Raw genomic sequence first — 21,202 nt, forward strand, 5'->3', positions numbered from 1 at the left:
AGGCAACATTGAAATATAATGACAATGCTGTCATTCAAAAAACTGTCCACAGAGTGAAAATGTACTTGCTTTGATGCTACTGTAGATCTATCTTCGTGAACTCATTGCTTGATTCTTCTTTTTTTAAAAAAAACTATGCATGTTCTCACTTTTTCAAATGTTTACTAGTTTTTACTTCTCTAATGTAAGGATGAACTATGCTTCTTTTGTTTGAGGATGGATTTCTATTTTGTCTGTTTTTACCGAATTTGTCCAGATCATGGTAAAAAAAAGCTGAAAATGCAGTACATAACTCAGCCTTACTACAAGTTATATGTATGTGTAAAAAAGAGAGAAAAAGAAAGAGAGAGAGAAAGAGAGTTAAAACCCAAAATTTTTACTGAAACATATTATAAACATTGTTTCTGAGCAACATGTGAGTGAACATTTAAAAAAACTAATAAAATTAAATTTTGTCGTAATTTTAGCCCAAGTTAAATACCTTTTGTAAATGTTTATAAATATTTTGTTACTTGGGAATACTTAAAAAATAGCCTACAAGCTTTCTTGGTGATATTCATAGAGAAAAATCTCTTGGGGGTGCAGCCAAGACATTTTATTTATTAACAACAGTACTGCAAAGGCAAAAATTTTTCTTTACATTACAATATTTTCTTCTAAGTTTCATTATTGCTATTCCGTAAGAAATTTCAATCATTTAACATAAATATTTAAGTCAGTGACAAAAATGGTTGAGTGTCAAAAATAGATTGTGGACCTGAAATAAGGGGGGTTCTGTATATTTTTTAATCTGCTGGATACATCATTGATAAATAATTCTTTTTGCAGTATTTAAAATATACGTATAACTCCAAACCATTCTGGCCAAGCACAGCAACAGTATAGAAACGTTAAAAATTGAAATAATAGTTTCTGTTACAAAAACTTTATTCATTATGCATTTCATGCTTCTAGTGCATCTACCGATCATTCATGAGTTGTGGAGATCGGCTTCTGTGGTCTCCACAGCTCAACAACAATATGGAAGAAGTGAGAAACATATCATCAATAAAATATCTGCAACATACTGTTACTTTCATTTTTACCTTTGATATTTGTTATTAAATAATTATTTGTCTCAAAATTTTTTGTTAAAATAATTTTTCTCTATGCTTGTCTCATGTTGGCCCACCCTACCTTAGGAATAGCATTTTCAACACAGCATTGAAAAATGGTTAAATACAACAAAAATAGATAACTGATAACAGTAAAAGATTGCCAGAAAATAACACCAAAAAGTGCAAAAAAAACACCAATTTTTTCCTGTCCCTACTTATGAGTTATGAGTACTTGTCAAGGAGAAGATGTGAAGTTTGGAGATGAACAAGTGCTCATAGCTCTTAAAGCAAGCATTTTGGAGTCCACGTTTACTAGCCTTTTTTACTTTGAACAATCATTCCTGTCATCTTTCTGAATACTCCTAGGACATCCTGCATATTCTCACATCACTTTTAACATATTTTCTTTTCTTTTCACTCTTTAGATTTGATTTCTTCCAATTCTCTCTTTTCAACAATGATCTTAATGGTGCATCAGTGCAGAAATGCTACACTTATCTGATGAAGTAGTGTTGTCCACCGTCAACAGGTGGCAAAGCATAGTTCTACCTGCAAGCAATTACTCGGGTTTCCAGCTTGAGGGACAACGTAAAAAAATATTAGGCTATGTTAATTTGCCATCAGCAGCTTATATCAACGTCCAAGTAAATCAATGCAACTGACAATGAACCTTTTGACAACATTTATTGGAATACACTTTGAAATACTGGAGTTACCAGGGCAAAAATGCAGACAGTGAAGCAGACCAGACTAGAGTTCTAGGAGTCAAATAACATTAAAGAGGCAGTATCAGTAGTTGATATGGAACAGATAGGCTGCACCCTATCCAAAACATTATTCAATCTGTATGCAGATGAAATAATAAAGGAACTAAACTGGAATTTGGAAAACAAATTGAAGTTCAAGGAGAGGAAATAACATCAAGGTCTCCCAATGACATTGCAACAAAACATTCTGGGCAAAGTGAAGAGGGTGTAAAATGCAGGCTGGCCAAACAATGAAAGAATTGTAAAAAAGGGATGTCTGTTAACACTGAATATAAATTTAAGTAATTTTTGTCTGGAGTGTAGCCTTATTAAGAAAACAAAACTTAAATTATGATAAAACAATGGAAACTCCAACTTAGAATATCAACAATATAAGGAAAAGATTGATTACTATTCACCATAAATATGACGATGAGTTGTAGACAAGCATAACAAAGGTACATATAATCTTTCAGCCAAAACTTTCTTCAGAAACACACACACACACACACACACACACACACACACACACACACAATTCATTTACATGCGCAAGCACGTACACATGAACATCATCTCTGGCAGCTCGGACTGGAATGCCATTGCTTGCTTGTGTGAATGAAAAAGAAAGGGGAGAGAGGGAGGGAGAGGGAGAGAGAGAGAGAGAGAGAGAGAGAGAGAGAGAGAGAGAGAGAGGAGAGAGAGAGAGAGAGAGAGAGAGAGAGAGGGAGGGAGGGAGAGGGGGGGGGGGGAGGGAGGGAGGGAGAGGGAGAGAGAGAGAGAGAGAGAGAGAGAGAGAGAGAGAGAGAGAGAGATTATTTTCTGAAGAAACCTTTGGCCGAAAGCTTACGTGTACCTATCTTTTTGATGTGCCTATCTACAATTCAACGAATCATTGTTACAGTGTGTAAATACAACAATCTATCATTTCCTTACATTTTTGAATGATAATAATACAGTCAAAAAGCAAACAGAAGATTGTGAAATGTGGTGTTGCAGGATTTCTGTACACGAATGAGTGGATCGAGTAACTAATGAGAAGCCACTGAATCAAACTGAGGAGAAAAGTGAATAGTTAATTTCTTTGATAAGACGAGGGAGAGGGGGAGAGAGTGAAAAAAGGGGTTGGGCGGCTCATGGGTGAAACTGCAGAGGAAGTGAGGCACAAACTGGAAGCATATTCAAATTGATATGGCTTGGAGTAGAGATGATGGGTTTTGTAAGGGATAGATTAGTGACAGAGCTACATCAAACTAGGCTCCACAGTGAAGATGACAATACTAACAACAACAACAACAACAACAACAACAACAATAATATTTGTTCATGAGAGGCAAAACATAAGGAGCATCACTCAGCAAAATTTTAGCCGTCATATCAACATCAGGCTTCTCAAAGCAGTAAGATTTGTGAAAAACAGGTTACAATGAGACTTACAAAACAGTGGTTTAATATAAACGAACATATAAAAAATCTACTCACCAAGCAGCAGCAGTGTTCCCCTGCTGCCACTTGCTGAGTAGATTTTTAATCTATCCATTTATATTATATTATCAAAAACAGTGGTTTAGCTTTACAGGTAAGAACTTTCGATGTCAACAGCAGATGGTAGGGGATAGAACTGTTGTACCACATACGTAGCGCATGGACCACGCTGGAGACGGTCATGGATGGAAAGTAGCTGAAGATAAACAGCAAAAATAGTGGCAAATGCTACAATGGATGAATTTTACAACCGGTCTTTTTCTCTAGCCACAGGCACACTGCAGAAGCTATCTCACCTCCACATGCTCATCGTCTAGACTGGATCCCATTTTATCATCACTCTCGTCCTTGGTCAGGGCAGACCCGAGAAGAGTCCGTGCCTCTCCAACCAGTGCTGCAAGCTCCTCCAGCAGTCGGTTGGCATGAACAGCTTCCAGTCGCAACCACAGCAGCTCCAGTAGAGAAAGTGATCCACAAACAGTGCGACCACACACCTCTGCGACCTCTACCGGTTCACAAGTTACCAGCATCTGTCATGGAAAATGGTAAGTAAACATTAATTGTCATGTTGCCAGGGCCCTAATTTTGAGAACATTAATTGCGAATGAAAATCCAATACCACAGAAAACTTGATTTTTAAATTCTTTGTAGTTCAGTTCAGAAGATATTGCCTGAAATATAAATAAAAACACAATATATTCAGTGGCTAAATGTAAAGTTTTCTAATCCCTGACTTGTTTCGTAAGCTTTGCTCCAACACCAGGTGGCAGTTCCAATGTTTAGTTCATGTACACAGCTCTGGCAGACCAACAGAGTTGAAACATCTGGAATGCAGTATGATTTTGGTGGATTAATAAGAAGAAATATTTTGGAACTGATGTATACCTGCAGCTTTGTGCTGCTTGCTTGTGCACTTTTGTTAAGAGCTCTGCATTTGAACATAACACACACACTGTTTAAAAACTTTATTACAGGTACTGATTGAGTCAAAGATCTGTAGATATTTTTTACATTTTTCTACACAAAAAATAACTTCATTTATTTTTCAGATATACCATTGACATACATAATTTTCTTAAATGGGGAGAAACTGCAGGCAAGTTCCCTAAGAGGATAATGAGCAGAAAAGGTCAAATGAACTTATGGCTGGAAATGAGTTCCAACTGAAGATTGAGATGAAAGATCTATGACAGTGTAGGACCACCAGGAAAGTGGGAATGCTCTGTCTGATCTAGAGTTTTAGTGGAATGACATCAACAAATCGTCAGCACTGGTTCAGTCTCAATGTGTCAATGTGTGGGTGGGGATTACTGGCAACTACCTCATGGGACCACTTAATCTTCTACAGTGCCTCACAGGCGAGGTGTCTCTGCATTTCCTTCGAGCGATCCTGCCTCCTCTACTGGAAGATATGCCTTTGGCATTCCTACCTGCCTGGCGTGTTCTCAAGTGTGCTTTCAATGACTGAAAACTACACTGACCCGACCCCCCCCCCCCCCCCCCCCCCCAACACACACAGAACTCTTAGCCTGTCAAAGGATGGACCACCTGTGAAAGCAGCCATGTGATCTACCCACTAATTTACAGCACTGTGCTGCACATTTTTTTTTATGGATGTGGCAACCAACAAGCTATCAGCCTCACGAATAGTCACTGCCAAACTGTGGCCAAGAAGCAGCTGGACCACCTAGATGCTGAGCATGCCATCCAACACGATATGCTTTACTTTAACCATTGCTCACAGACAGTGTCATATGTATTCTTCCCCCCTCCCTGCTTTCCCTGACCTCATACTTCACTAGTCCGTGTCCTCCATTGCCTCTTCCTGTTACCAATCCAGTACTATATTTGCCTTTGATCCCATCAATGCACCTACATCATCCTTTCTCCTTCTCTACCCCCCATCCCCCTCCTCACTGGACAGTCTCACGATGCTCCACCTAGCAGCTCTATCTTGTCCCCACCACATCTCTACATGCTTCTACATGCACCCCCCACTACCCACCCCAGGAAAGAGTGTTTTGTTTCTCACCTAACGTGCAGTCATAGTCGGGTCTTAGGGCCAGGAGACAAGAGTGGTGTATATGTGTGTGTGTGTGTGTGTGTGTGTGTGTGTGTGTGTGAGAGAGAGAGAGAGAGAGAGAGAGAGAGAGAGAGAGAGAGAGAGAGAGAGAGAGAGAGAGATTTTTCTATGCCCAATGAAGAACTTAGTCTGAAAGCTGAATATTTCTAGCATTCTTTTTCATTGTGCCCATCTGAGACTATACACCTTGTCTATGTGGTGAGTCGCAGTCTATCCTTTCCTGTTGTCATATACTAGTGTCATTCAGAAAGTACAGAATGTTCTTTTTCTACAGAAAGTTTTGATATAATTAAACGAAATTGTATTTTGCATACCATTTGATACCCAAGCTACTTTTCTAAGTAGTCACCATTCAAAGTTAGGCTCTTGTACCATTTTCCCAGGTCTTCTATGCCTCTAAATACTCAGTTTCTGCCAAGTTGTTGAACCAAAGATTAATGTTTTTTTTTTTTTTAAGTTTTTAATCACTTCTGCAGTGTTGTCATCTCAAAAAAATCTGTCAATTTGGGGAATCACCGTACACCTCAGTTACCTGCCTTTCTGATGGGTCGGACTTCATGCCCATTTCAAATGCAGTTAATGCTGCACACCTTACCTCACACTTAGTGGGGTCATCGATTTTGTCACGCATATTCAAGACACCCAGCTACTCAGTATTCAACTGCATTGGATCATTCCTACTGCCAAACTGAGGTGGATGGGTTCCAAGGTTGGTGGTCAGTCAGCAGTGATGGTCTAACTATGTGGTCAAGTCTCAAAACAAAACATTCTTTACTTTCTGAATGACCCTCGCGTATACTAAACCTGATATCTGAGTTTCATTGTATAAATCAAACTGGATCATAATTTAGTCTGTTTCAAGAAATAATGTATGGTATTGTGTATACAAGAAGAGCACCCACAAGGAATAAACTTAAGACCCTCTTCTTGCGTATCAGGTAGCACATAAAATATCTGGGACAGGTGGCACTAAATATTTGTAACCCCTCCAGCAATGTTAAAAAGCAGTGAACTTGTAAGACTCAAATGAGTATGTTCCAAACTATTAATTCTTCTGGCTAATCCATCAAAAGCATCCTGCAATCAAAACTTTAAGCACAAAATATTGAAGCTATTTTATACACTGCTGGTTTTCAAGAAGCAATACAACTGTACCAAACACTGGAACTGTCATCTCATGATAAATCAAAGCCTCCTAAATGAATCCTATACAAAAATTATTAATTTAGTGACTGGTTACACAATGTTTTCATTTGTATTTCAAACTGTCACAAAAAATAGTCTAACAGACAGGTGTGTGTTCACTTCTTTGGCTGCTGGTCCTGACAACAGCTGGGTCCTTCTTAACCCAGAGTATGGGTGTCTTGCTCCTCATTTCCTACCTTTCCCAACCAATCTGGTCTTTCTCCCAGAAGAAGAAACATTCAAGTTCTGAAAGCTAGGATTAGTATCTTTAACTTTTAGAGTATGTACAGAAGTATCCATAAATTTTGCCTGTGTAATGTTACGTACTAACTAGTAATACTGCTATTCAACAATTTTCTCAATGGAATTTCCTCTTTGATGCAAACATTATATCATCAGTGAATAATCACTGTAGAATAACTTATATTTTTCTTACCAGTTCCTGAAAGAACAGTGTACTTCCGATCATGCAGTATGCAGTTATGTCAAATGCTTATCTAAAAAAACTTCTGTTACATTATAACTATCACAAAATAAAGTTCAAAAGCGCTGGCAGGTCGATAGACACACAAACAAACACAAACATACACACCAAATTCAAGCTTTCGCAACAAACTGTTGCCTCATCAGGAAAGAGGGAAGGAGAGGGGAAGACGAAAGGAAGTGGGTTTTAAAGGAGAGGGTAAGGAGTCATTCCAATCCCGGGAGCAGAAAGACTTACCTTAGGGGGAAAAAAGGACAGGTATACACTCGCACACACGCACATATCCATCCACACATACAGACACAAGCAGACATATTTAAAGACATCTTTAAATATGTCTGCTTGTGTCTGTATGTGTGGATGGATATGTGCGTGTGTGCGAGTGTATACCTGTCCTTTTTTCCCCCTAAGGTAAGTCTTTCCGCTCCCGGGATTGGAATGACTCCTTACCCTCTCCTTTAAAACCCACTTCCTTTCGTCTTCCCCTCTCCTTCCCTCTTTCCTGATGAGGCAACAGTTTGTTGCGAAAGCTTGAATTTGGTGTGTATGTTTGTGTTTGTTTGTGTGTCTATCGACCTGCCAGCGCTTTTGTTCGGTAAGTCACCTCATCTTTGTTTTTATATATAATTTTTCCCACGTGGAATGTTTCCTTCCATTATATTGATATCAACAAAATAAAGTTCCTTATACTGGAAGAAAAGCCACATTTTGCACTGGATGAATTCCTACATTCGACACACAACTGTTTGGTATATTTCATTGATTGTTTGCAATCTGTGAACATGAATGACAATATACTATAAAAATATTTGCTGTTAAGCAGATTATGCCAGTTAACAGGCTGTATATGAGGAATCTATAGAAATCATACAGAGTAATACACAATGAAAAAAGTGACTATGTGACACTGATAAGGATGAATTCTACTAGAATGCTGTCAACAGCAAATTCATGCTATCACAAAACAACAATTTAAATTTACAATGTAACTTAGTCACTACCCAAGAAAGTTGCAAACACACCTTTACCAGATATCTGTTACATTTTACAAGCATAACTTTAAAGTGAACAACTTAAGAGGCAATGGTACTGATTAATTTTGTCTTATTTTGGACACTGAACACTTGAGACTGTGGTTAAACAGTAGATGATTTGTGTGCATGCTACAACCAATTGCTTCATGATGTTTTTAAAAAATTTTACTGCCCCATTAGCCAGCATTTGAACTACTAGAGGCTCATTGTCAAGACAATGGATACTTACAACAAATTTATATTTTGCACAACATGCAGTCAGTCATTAGGATTGTAGTGTAGGTGAAACTTTTACCTCTACAGATACTATCATGTTCTGCACATAAAGGGCAGCAACATAATCCGAGGTTACACCCATAACAGTATGTGGCTGATGTAATATTAAGGCAATTACAGGGAATGGGAAAATGTGGTAGACATAATATTACACCACAACAGCTAACATAATTTTCCATGGTGTCTGACCTATATTTATAACTACTGTGAATGTCTGTGCAGTTTGCAGATTTTTACTGTGACCATTAGATATCATTAGTAGCTGGCATTGGTGTAAGAATTCGTTATTACTGAAATGTTTGTCACTGTCACTTCGTAGATATCAACTGGTGTGCAATTAACACTATATCGCACTAAAAACACTAAATTTCACTTTGATCTTGTGTTTTGTGTGTCTTTCATGAACATTAAATCATGTGTTTACTTATGTATTTGAACACAATAATTATTTCCCAAATTTTTCAATTTTGCATTTGCAATAAAATAATACTGGACTGAAGTTTCTCATCTGTGCATCTAGTTTCAACACTACCAATACCAAACTGATGACTTTAAAGCAAATGTAAAAAAGATAAAATAAAAAAAAGTTTCCAACTACATATTTTTTGTGCATAACTTTCACACTAAATACCCACTGAACATATCTTCAGATACTCCATCAATACGAGAAGTCACATAAAATGGATATAAAGGAGATCCTGCAAATTTTTGTACTTCAGAAAGGGAGAAAAAATCCTTAAAGACAAGCTAGATAGTAAATTGATAAATTTTTTCAAATGTAATCCACAAATATACTCATTCCTTCGCACATTCCACCCAATATTTGTAAAAAATAAAATTAAAAAAATTTGTAAAAATTAAAGTAAATATGATAATAATAAAAACAAAACAGAATACGCAGCATAACTGATAATTTAAGTACTCCGTGGCGTTAATGGTAGAAGTAAGTAAAAATTTAATTTAAAAATAACGGAACCCTGAAAAATGAAACACGTCTGACTATATCCATACTCTTTTCGGAAACCATACTGATGTAATATCTTTGCACCATATTTTCATTTCATGTAAACACACAGTGCGAGTGACCTTTCTCATGTTTGTGAATTTCTGCGCAATGAAGGAGGCACACTACCTGTAAGTAGATACACAAAATCACTATTTTGCAACGTTTCTATGGGGTAAAAGCCCACAGGATCCATATTTTCCGATTGCAGTAAAATCATGAAAAGACCACTGCAGGGCAAGAGACGCAGAACAAGACACACACAAAATACCAATGTAAATATATGCACTCATAAATGGGAATAATTTTCTGAAATGTGCCTTACTATGCACGAAAACATTCTCATCTTCCATCCCCTCTCCATTTGCTTCCTCTTATCTTCCTGTATATTGTCCTCAAATTTCATGCAATAAATAATCTGCTATGTAACACAACTACCACGTAGGTGACTGGCCACGGAATGCACAATGAGTACTGACCTCCCTCAGCTTCTCTTTCCGCCTCTGTGATCGGGCCTCCGGTGTGATGTACGCCCACGGCCCACGCCGTTTCTTCTTTCGCGGGCCCGGGGGAGCGCCGACACGTCTGACCACTGTCGGTACTGCACCGTTAGGAACTGCAGGCACAGGTGTGGCTGCGGGTGTGGGTGCGGTCGCAGTCGCGGGCGCAGGCGCAGGTGCAGGTGCAGGTGCAGGCGCCGATGCTGGTGTCGGCGGAGTGGCCGCAGCAGCAGTGGGTGCAGCTGCAGATACACCTAAACATTTCAGAGGTGCAAAAGTCACTGGCTCCTAATTTGTGTACACACTTGGATCACACTGTTATGACCAACATCTTATTTCTTGTAATATAAATTGGATAAGAAAACAAAAAGTTTTTTAAGTTAACAAACTCCATCAGTGGTAATCAAGTTTTTGATCCTCTTCTTTCCAACAGAGGGTACATTATTCAGTTATATTTCATGAAATGAACAGTAATTAATTCGAGTCCATCTTCTTATGTAACTGTTTATTACACCAAGAATGTGTGGCATACAAAATAAGACGAGGTATCAGTTGGACGGTACAATACCTATGCTGTACGAAAGACTCACGAATTATGTCGAAAAAACAGCAAGGCACAGTGAAATAAAGAGTTAATAATGAAGTGTTAATTTCTATGATTGCATGGCCATATAATTCATAAGACAAGGGCCAAATAGTGGCAGAGTGTAAGTGTACTGCTGCTTGATGCATTGAATGTATACACTTTTGAGCAATTTTCATCCTTAGATGACTATAACATGTCCCTGAATGTAAAACAGCCCTTTTTTTTTTTTTTTTTTTTTTTTTTTTTTTTTTTTTTTTTTTTTTTTTAAATATGTTCTTTGAGAAATTTTTCTTTTAATGTATTGTGACCAATCAAATTTACAAACTGTTTTACTGATACATGTTAAGATCTGCCTAAAGAAGTTAACATTATCTATTCTAGACAGCTGGTGTTTTCTTAGATAGCTTATACTATACTGATACGCAAGTAATTTTTTTGTCAAATGTCACGTGAAGTCTGTGAGCTGTCTATCTCCACTGCATTCATTAAGATAATTTCTCGAGTAACTGGGAACTCTGAATCATATTTCTCTCACATGTACTGAACAAACTGCTGCTCACAATTCATGAAACCTTCCCTGATTTTTCTCTCCTGAAAGATTGGCACCAAGAACTGGGAATCTTTAATTTACTCTTCATATGATGCCACCTACAAACATTCACTGCTGTGACATCAAATTTTCTTCCTTCTGCACAATTGTTTGTGGCCTCTGCTTCAAGAATAACTATTAAGTTAAAATTAGTGTTTTTCGTATTTGTGAAGCAATTGTGAAATGCAAACTCATAGATCCACATGTCTCAACAGTCACAACTGTGATGAACATCAATTATCAATAGCAAAAATTTACTGGTCTTACAGCTTCCTAGCGCTGGATTGGCAGAAATCTGAACACTTCAGGCTAACCAACATTTCATCATTTGTTGTTGACCTTGGAACTCAACAGTGCTGTTGAACAATACCTGCTTTAGCATCACTGCTGCATGTTTCATCAACTGTGCCACATTTTGAGTGTTCTGTGCGACATCTCTATGTTAATATGTCTCCTGTAAAATCCTACAAAAAAGCATTACTACTCAAGAGGGACCAAGCAGCACTCAGTCAAAAGCTCATGGCTTTAAAACCACCTTATGTGACTGGAAGCCCAACAATAATTTACCCAGTACAAACCAGACATTATGCATCAGAAAAAACTTTATATTTTAACATCCTGATAACAAAGAAATCTTACTTCCTCTACAATATACTTTACATAATGACAATGACAGGAGAAGCATATCAATTGTGATTCTTATTTACAGACAGTAGGTCTCCTCTACACTGCTCACAAACATAGTATGATGGAGTGGAAATGATATTGGTGTAACATGTACCCTTGAACCCACACACTGTATAGTGACTTGCAGCATAGAGATGCTGAGATAGATATAAAAATCTGTTGTTTTATTTGCTGTGACGATGAAGCTTCAAACTGTACAACCAGGCTGAACACTGCACAATAGCTGGCAATTCAGTTGCCCCTCACTTCCATTTGATGATTTAGCAAAGTTCATTGTACTATAGCAACAATTATTCCATAGTACTTCCTGTAGCTGAAACAGACAGACACAAAGGCTCAGGAAGTATGAAACGCCAGCAAACTTCAATGGCCAGGGAGTTAAGTTTTTTGCCACTGGTGCACCTCACATTGTAAAATACTTGTTGCTAAATAATACCGATGTTTTAGTGACCAATGCAGTTGGTTTCCAGTGTTTCTACTGGAGCAATGTGCTGTTGAAGGCTCACCTATGTTTTGTCATAACCACTATGTCAGGGATGGCTTTACATCACAACTTTGCTGCACTAACAACATGAGACACTATTATTAGTAGTGAGAAACTGCCTCTGTGAACAGGGATCTATGCCCCATTCAACAATGACTGCCAACTGCAGTTCAAAATTAATAACAGCAGATCCCCACACTTCCACCACAGGAAGGCAATCCATTAATGTTTCCCATTCCTTCTGTCATTGTAAACCAATGGGTGAAACACTGCGAGGTGGAATACCTTCCACCAACTATAATCCCACTTCTAATATAAATACTCCTTTTTTTCTTTTCCCCTATTTATTCAATACATAAGACACATACTAGGCATAAATGAAGTGTCCAAATTGTTGTTAGCACTGCAATTTTCAAAACTTTATTATTTAGTTTATTAAAGTATTCCCATTGTCGCCAAGAGCGTTTGTCTGCTTCCCAGTTCTTTTTCTTTATCTAATAAGGTCTGCAAAAAGGAAAAAAAAAACCTCATTCTTATTTAATAGTTCACAGAAATCAATTCTTAAGATGGGAAAGACATATTTAGATACAGATACTGGAGACTGAAATGAACTAAGTGAACTTACAGAATGGTTTCGGCCTGTCAATCCAAAGCAGTTTGTACAGTTTGGAACTGGAGATTGAACAGAACTAAGTGAACTTATGGACAGATTTGATCTTCCATTTAGATGCAGTTCGCACTGGTTCACTGTTTGGAGTTCAGAACTAACGATGCTCAGGTCCTGGGAGTGGAGTGTGCTAAGTATCATGCGAGGGGAAATTCGTACATGCACATTTCAGCTTTCAATAGGTAGGGGAAGTGATGAATACAAACTCTGTAGTTCACTAAAGATACACTGCTATAAACAGTTCCTTTCCCAGATTAATTCACTTGAACTAGTTTGTTCATGAACTACACATTCCTATTATTAATGTTGTATACAGATTAAGTTTCTATCTTATCTTTGTCTTGTGTTAATATAGCTCTCACCTTGTTCCACACCCAAGAACATTCTTCTTCTTGATGGGATCTACGAAACACAAGCGAATGAATGGACCTCGACAACATGGTACACCAGTAGACAAATGAACTCCACTGCAACCAGGGCCAAAAACTGTCTTACAACCTTATCAGGTCCACAGTAGCATCTGAGGAACTTCTCAGAGAGACCAACCTTCCGAACAGGGGTGAAGATCCAGACGAGGTCACCAGGGTGGTAGACAGCAGGGTGGTGGCTCGCATCATACCTTCGGCCATCGTTTTCTTGAGCCTGCAGCGTGCGGAGTCAAGCTAACTGCCGAGCTACCTCAGCTCTGGTTAACACCTGGCCGATGTAGTCATCATCCACATCATCAGGATGTAACGGAAACACAGTGTCCTTCGTCGTAGTTGCCTCACGCCCATGCACCAGGAAAAATGGCATAAATCCTGTGGTGTCTTGTTTGGCAGTGTTGTAGGCAAATGTCACGAAAGGTAGCACCTCATCCCAGTTGCTCTGCTCAACACTGATGAACATTGATAGCATGTTGGCCCAGGTCTTATTAAGGCGTTCAGTAATCCAGTTAGTTTGCGGATGGTAGGCAGTCGTCATGTGATGAGTAATGTTGCACCAACGGTTTATATGTCACAAGATTTGATTGAAAAACTTTCCCTCGATCTGTAATTAACGACCTTGGGGCACTGTGTTTTAATACAAGGTCTTCTACGATGAATTTGAATACCCTGGATGCTTCGGCTGTTTTCACGGCTTTTGTAATGGCATAGCGTGTCAGATAATCAGTGCAAACAATAATCCATCTATTACCACTAGCAGACATTGGAAATCGTCTGAGGAGGTCAATTCTAACATGCTGGAAAGGTGTTTCGGCTGGTGGAATGGTATGACTCGGCCAGGGGATTTCTGAGGAACTGCCTTTCTCCTCTGGCACCCTTGACAGTGCAACATATAGTGACAGACACTCCTACACAAACCCGGCCAGAAAAATCTCTTGCAGATTCTATCATATGTCTTAATACATCCTAGATGTCCAGCCTCAGGTGTGTCATGGAATTTCTGTAGAATGTCTAAGAGCATATGTTTAGGAATCACTGGTAGCCACCTCTTTCCAAACGGATCCAAGTTTGTCTTGCAAAGCAATCCGTTAACTACCTTAAATTGTCCTTTCGCATCCTCTGGCCAATTTAAGGCAAGCATAATTTGAGAGATCTTGGCATCCTTCTTCCGCTCAGCAGAGAGATCCTGGAGTGCAGCAAGACAGTCACTATCTTCATCAATGTCTTGATGGTCTTGCATATGGTTTCTTGAGAGACAGTTGGCATCTTGGTGTTTTCTTCCATTTTTGTACACTATGGTAATGTCATACTCTTCAAGACATAGTGCCCACCTGGAGAGTCATCCTGTTGCATCCTTAAGACCTGTCAACCAACAAAGTGAATGATGGTCTGTAACAACTATGAATGGCCTTTGCACAGGGTCCAGATCACAGCAAGACATTCTCTTTCTGTAGTTGAGCAGTTTCTCTCGGCTTTTGTAAGTGTCCTAGAAGCATGGGCTATAACCTTCTCCTTTCCATCTGAAATTTACACCAGAACAGCACCGATCCCATACCCACTGGCATCTGTGTGTAGTTCTGTAGGTGCTCTCTCATCATACTGACCAAGTACAGGGTCAGTCGTCAGAGCTTTTCGCAGCACATCGAAAGAATCTTGTTGAGCACCACCCCAGATAAATTTAGCATCAGCTTTTAACAGCTCTTGGAGTGGCCTGGCTTTGGTACAAAAGTCTTTGATAAAATGACAGTAATAAGAACATAATCCGAGGAAGCTTCTCACATCTCTAATATGTTAAGGAATAGGAAATTTCATTAGAGCTCTCACCTTTTCTGGGTCTGTCCACACACCTTTGTTTGACACAAGGTGTTCAAGAATTTTTATTTCTTTTGCTCCAAAGAGTCCGACTTGTTGGAGACACTTAAGAACGGCCCACAGTCTTTTTATATGTCCATCAAATGTCTCTGAGAACACTATAATGTAATCTAAATAACAAAGACATATCGTCCACTTCAGGTAACGTAGAAGATTATCCATCATCCGTTCAAAAGTTGCTGGTGCACTACACAAACCAAATGGCATTACCTTAAACTCATACAGGCCCTCAGGGGTGATGAATGCAGTTTCCCCACGATCAGCCTCATCTACTTTGATTTACCAGTATCCCGAGTACATGTCCATGGTTGAGAAAAACTTAGCCCCCTTCAGACCATCTAGTGTATCGTCAATTTGTGGAAGAGGATAAATGTCCTTTTTAGTTATCTTATTAAGCTTCCTGTAATCCGCCAACTGCCATCCTTCTTCCTGACGAGGACCGCTGGTGACGACCATGGGGTCTGAAGACTGAATGATGTCATTTTCCGTCATTTTCCATCATTTTCTCTACCTCATCGTGAATTATTCGACGTTCCACACTATTTTAGACAGCTCCAAGACATCTTGAATGTAGTTTCTCCTGGACGCTGTGCCCTGCACTTTAATTTATCTTCAGCCTTGCGCTTCTGTAGTTGTGTGTCACAGAAATACTTGTGCAGTTCCGCCTGGAACACTTCCCAGCTTGTGAACTTCTCATTGTTCTCATACCATTGATTGGCAGTGCCGTCCAAGTAGAAAAATATGTTAGCCAAACACACGGTGTCATCCCATTTGTTAAATTTGGCTATACCTTCATATACCTTCAGCCACTTGTTTGGATCTTGGCAATTGTCGCCAGCGAACCCGGAAGGATGTCTTGTGTGGTGGCACACAGTTGCTGTCATCATAACGTCGTCGCCTTCTTCTGTCTCTGGTAGATTGCGATCTGTTGAATATGGCTCAAACTCGGGTTTCTCACGACGTAAACGGCGGCTATGTCGTGGCCTGATGGGAGCCACTGTGTCGTCGACAACGTACGCTATCACAAGTTCCAATACCCAATGTCTCCACTAGAATAATGTCACGTAGAAGAAGGTGTAAGTAGCTGAATGACGAACACTAATTTCAATTAACGAAGGTTTATTCAGCACTTGCACATACAAGAGCACGGAGCGAACTGCCTCTGGCCAGACCACATACAGTATATATACAGCTACAGAACATTCCAGTATAATGATTCTTTACATTTGTCGATACTTCTAGAATGTACTCGAAGTGAATATAGAAATTAAAATTCTACAGTCCAGGTGAGTTTTGAACTCACGACCTGCTGTGCAACCGTTTAAAACGTATCATAACCACTTGACCACGGTTCTACTCAGCTTCTTCTGCGACATTACAGGAATGGGAAAGATGTGACACATCTACCATTTTGGCAATTGCCTGTGCTTTCTTGTTTTTATCCTTATACTCTTTTCAACTGTGGAACCTCACGACACAGTGAGAAAAACTCTTTCTCACTGAACACTCATGGTACAAAACAAACAAAAATGACCACTATATTCTTAAACTGGCCGTCCATCGAAATCTCTCTGAAACATGGTCTCCATTTGGCAAACACATCAAACAAACTTGCGCAGTGCCAAAACATTCGACAAACTAGTAAAGTTTGACAAATTCTTTGAGCATTTACTGAGGTCATTAGTCTGTTGGTTGAGAGAAAGGGGGGAAGGGGGCTTGAGCAGTGGGGAAGGAAAAACAAGAAAAGTGAAGACTGTGAAACAGCTGAAAAGTGCTTGTACACTCATAAAAGTTTGTTATGTAACAGTAAGTATAAAAATGAATTCCCAATGACAAATTCCCAAATCAGTGTGTATACATGTACAAGGAAAAAAAAAAAAAAAATTCCTGGATTTTTCCAGGATTTCCCGGTAAAAAAATACAATTTCTCCTAGGTGAAAATACGCTTTTCCGTGTTAAGTGGCAGTATACTTTCCCTAAGAATCAGAAAACTTATCATACTTTAAATGGTCAGGTTTTTATACACCGGCCTAGAACCTCCTGTCCCTTTAGGAAACAAACTCCCACGAGAGAAAAAAGCATTTTCAAAAGATATTTGATGCAACATGTACGCTACATATTTTTGTATTACGAACATATATAACCAAATTCCACCAAACACAGAACATTAGTTTCCAAAGCATTGACATCAAGATCGTGATGTGCTTTTATAAGCCAATCATAGCTCATGTCACATGATCTCACCAGCCGATGGTAGCAGATATTCACCACGTTTACATGGGGCACCCAGAACTGGACTTCGTAAACCGATCCCCCAATACCGCTTCTGGGTGGTCATTGTAAACACTTCAAAAGCAATTCTGGAAATCCACTTCTGGTTCCAGTTTTCCAATTCCGCAATCAATTTTCACTCCCATGTAAATGCAGTTGGTATTGTAACGTGCTTGGGCTGTCAGGTTCCGTCTTGTTTTTAAAAATTTCGGTTAATATTGATGGAGCAGCTTTTTGTAGTGAAGGATAAGTAGAAATATTAGACTGAAGCTGTTTATACCTCGTTTGATTGAATAAAAACAGCGATTGTGCTGACTAAATCATAAATTATATCTGCTGTTTTCCCAGCACCATAGTTATCTGGGCTAGCAAATCTGCTTCAGACCTTAAGACGTAAGCACAACAGTGAAAAATGGTTTCTGAAATTCGATTTTCGTCTTTCAAAAGATGTGTTGCCTGTAACGTAGTGATTCAGAGCATAGGACACATTATGTAGTGGCCTATAGCAACATCTCCATTAAGTAGTGCGAACACACAAATAGGAAAAGTTGATGGTATAAATTAAGGTAAATAGTGTAGCTACAAGGAAAGCTAAGCTTTCACATATAATATTTGTCTTTTCTGCGTGTGTTACACTTGGATACATCACACAAACGTGCCAGTAAAATTTCAAGTAACAACGTAAATGTCTGGTCTTCTGGACTTTAAATTCTACTAAGCGGCTGCCCCTCAAAGTGTTAAGCTTTAAATGAGAATCAAACGTTCTATGATTCAAGAAATTTAAAGCACATTCACAAACGTAACATAACTCATATTGCATAAAACGAAATGTACTTTAAAAGTAATGCTTTTCAAACCACCAATTGCAATTTTTTTGCCGTGATCTATTGAAATTCGTTTCAGCAATTGTCAGAGAGCACCACAAAATGGACTTAATGTGCCTGCGTAGCTATCACGATGTAGGTAGTCTGTATGTTTGTACGTATACAGCATTAAGAGACCTTACATTACTCCAAGAGCATCAGAATTTCGTAAACTGTAATAAAATGCATAATTCAACTTAGAGAGCACCCTCATACACCCAGATTCACAAAGATGTAGGTCCCTAGCTGATATTAAAACTTTTCAGTGTGATTTTTGAGATGCAAATTTTCTTGGAGTATCAGTACTGTATTATCTCAAGTTTAGTTCTTTATTATGGCATAATGCCAAAAGTCCCAAAAGATAGCAACATGTACTTGAAATTCCGCAAACATTTGACAATAGTCAATAGTGTTTCCAATAAACTGACTGCCTCTGTGGAAAAGCATAATTAAAGCTATTTTTTTCATCAAATTGACAAAAATAACTTCAGTGTTCTGCAAGGCAATTAAAGCCCGACTGCCAAAAACCTAGAAATAAAATAAAATCGGAAAACTGAAACTAATACCATATTTTAACCTTCCATAATTATGTGAGCATATTTTATAATTCACTTTATAGCTCCCAGCCACAGAAATCCATTTTGTTTTAATTTGACTTGAGAGCTATAAACCAAGAGGAAACAGCAAAATCACTGAACGTAAACACGGTTAATGTGGAGACTACCCCTCATCCCACTACAATTCCGACTGCTCTGTGCACGTGCGAATCTTGCAGGTCGGGTGCGCCAGAAAAATGTTCCCGGGTAGCATCTGGCTGCTTGTAGCTACTGCTGGTACAGTTTGTACATGGTTACCTCAGACAGAGCTAATAGCCGCACTTCAAGTAGCCAGAAGCGGGAGACTGTAATGCTCATACGCAACTCAACTGCGAACGTGCATAAGCCCGCTGGCTTGAAACCATTATGACGTCATGTCCATCGGAAGCAGTTTGTTGTTATGAAGTACTGCATAGTCTTCGTCCTAAAGCCTTTGACACAGGTTGCTGTTGGCAGACGCTTGTGTGTGCTCTGTGTGTGTGTTCCCCCCCCCCCTCCCCCCTTCTGCAAATGGCACATTTCCTTTGCAACTTAGGTTCTATTTATTAATTTTTTTATGTTTTATTGCTGCAGCATTATATTGCAATAGCGGACTAAAGTCAAATTCTTTGTTAGAGCATCAGTTCTGACTAGTCAAAACCACAAAAATTTAACTGTAAACTAAAACAACAAAAAATTCCCAGAATACTAAAAAAAATTCCGTGTTTTTCCCAGTTTTCTCCCAGATAAAAAAATTTCCAGATTTCCTGGTTGTCCCGGAGCATATACACCTTGCAAATAGAAAGCCTCTCTTATCAGCTACTGAAGTTTTACTACTGACCTGTCTTGTCTTGCGCTCCTCCTCTGTCATCAGTGGGTGGAGCTGGCGAAGTGGCTTCGTCCACCGGGACAGACTTTGCATGCTCAGGAAATGCCTGCAGGTGTCGTGCCATGCGACTGTGGCCCAGATATATCTTCTGGCAGGCTGGGCACCGAAAGTGCGGAGAAATCTTGCGCTTTGGAACTGTCACTGTGGAATCATTAAAACACTATCAAACTGTCAGTAGTATTTCACCGTGGCATTTGTCACCCTATAAAAGGCAAAGCAACTTTACTGTGAACCATGAACAACACAAAGACAACAACCTTCTAATAACAAACACCAACACAACTGAATGTTTACTCTACTCATATAAATGAGGTTAATGGGAAACATTCTGAGAATGTTCATAGTAGCAACAGTGAAAAATAACTTTCTTCTTGAGGTTACTGCTTCCTCACATTACCCATCCTGATTAATGAAATTAAATATTGTAAGACTGTGGAACAACTACAAGTAGAGAGCTTTATCCCAATGAGGACAGTAATGAAATTCACGCAGTGAGCATTTAGGTGGTGTGAAGGAATTAAAGGAGCACACAATACCACAGCTTAAGATGACACACACTACTCCATAGCAAATGATAATTACGAAACGGATACCCAATTCATTTAATCAACTGCTGCTGTCAAAAGCTTTACAAGTACAAATGTTTTAATAAATGTGGCAGTTAATAAAACTCTGCTCGAACAGGCCATGAAGGCCCAACGGTACCGACCGGCTGCCGTGTCATCCTCAGCCCACAGGCGTCACTGGACAGTGGTAGTTCATAAAGCATCACCCATTAGACAAGATTATTGACATAAATGGTTGTAGCTCCATCATCAGTTACATTGAGAAGTATCTTTTTTATTTCTTGATGGTGACTAGTTTCGAACACCTGTGTCCATTTTCAAACCATCCCTAGCGTACGTGTGACAAATACAGGCGACTGACTATGTACACAAACTGACCCTGCAGTGATGATCAAAGCGGCGCTATGGCTGACTCAACAACAGTAAATTGAAATCAAGGAAGTTTACAAAAGTGCCCAGCTGCTATTACCAAAATCACATTGTGCATGCATACCAATGAATCGCCCCCTTCCTGTGCTCAAGTATCAGTCACTTTATTATTTCAATCGAAGTATAGATCGTTGGTTATGAACAACTGCAGTGTTCAAAAATTTGGGGCTGTAGTGCTGATGGGAGGTATCCCATGCCCATGGAGAGAAAGAGTTAATGACATGTTTGGACAGCTCATGCCATCTGATAACAACTGTCTAAGTCTCTAGTGAATGGTATGTGATACATCTGATCTGCCATTTATATAAGAGCTAGCTAGAAAGTAGTACTTCATTGGATTAACACAGTGGTAACATCCTTATCAGTTTTTTGTGCACTTTTACTATTGGCTTAAGCAGTCTGTCAA

At 39.1% G+C, this 21,202-nt stretch overlaps 1 protein-coding gene across 1 annotated transcript in view; it reads right to left on the reverse strand.

Moving 5' to 3' along the window:
* Positions 1 to 21,202, reverse strand: part of LOC124551142 — a 131,445-nt gene that overhangs the window by 27,096 nt on the left and 83,147 nt on the right. The window contains exons 7-9 of the mRNA XM_047126104.1: positions 19,754 to 19,942; positions 9,873 to 10,147; positions 3,625 to 3,858 (exon numbers count right to left, since the gene is read on the reverse strand). Coding sequence (XP_046982060.1) covers positions 3,625 to 3,858; positions 9,873 to 10,147; positions 19,754 to 19,942 — 698 coding nt within the window. The remainder of the gene's footprint in view (positions 1 to 3,624; positions 3,859 to 9,872; positions 10,148 to 19,753; positions 19,943 to 21,202) is intronic.

The sequence above is a fragment of the Schistocerca americana genome, chromosome 9 (assembly GCF_021461395.2).
Source record: "Schistocerca americana isolate TAMUIC-IGC-003095 chromosome 9, iqSchAmer2.1, whole genome shotgun sequence".
NCBI lineage: Eukaryota > Metazoa > Arthropoda > Insecta > Orthoptera > Acrididae > Schistocerca > Schistocerca americana.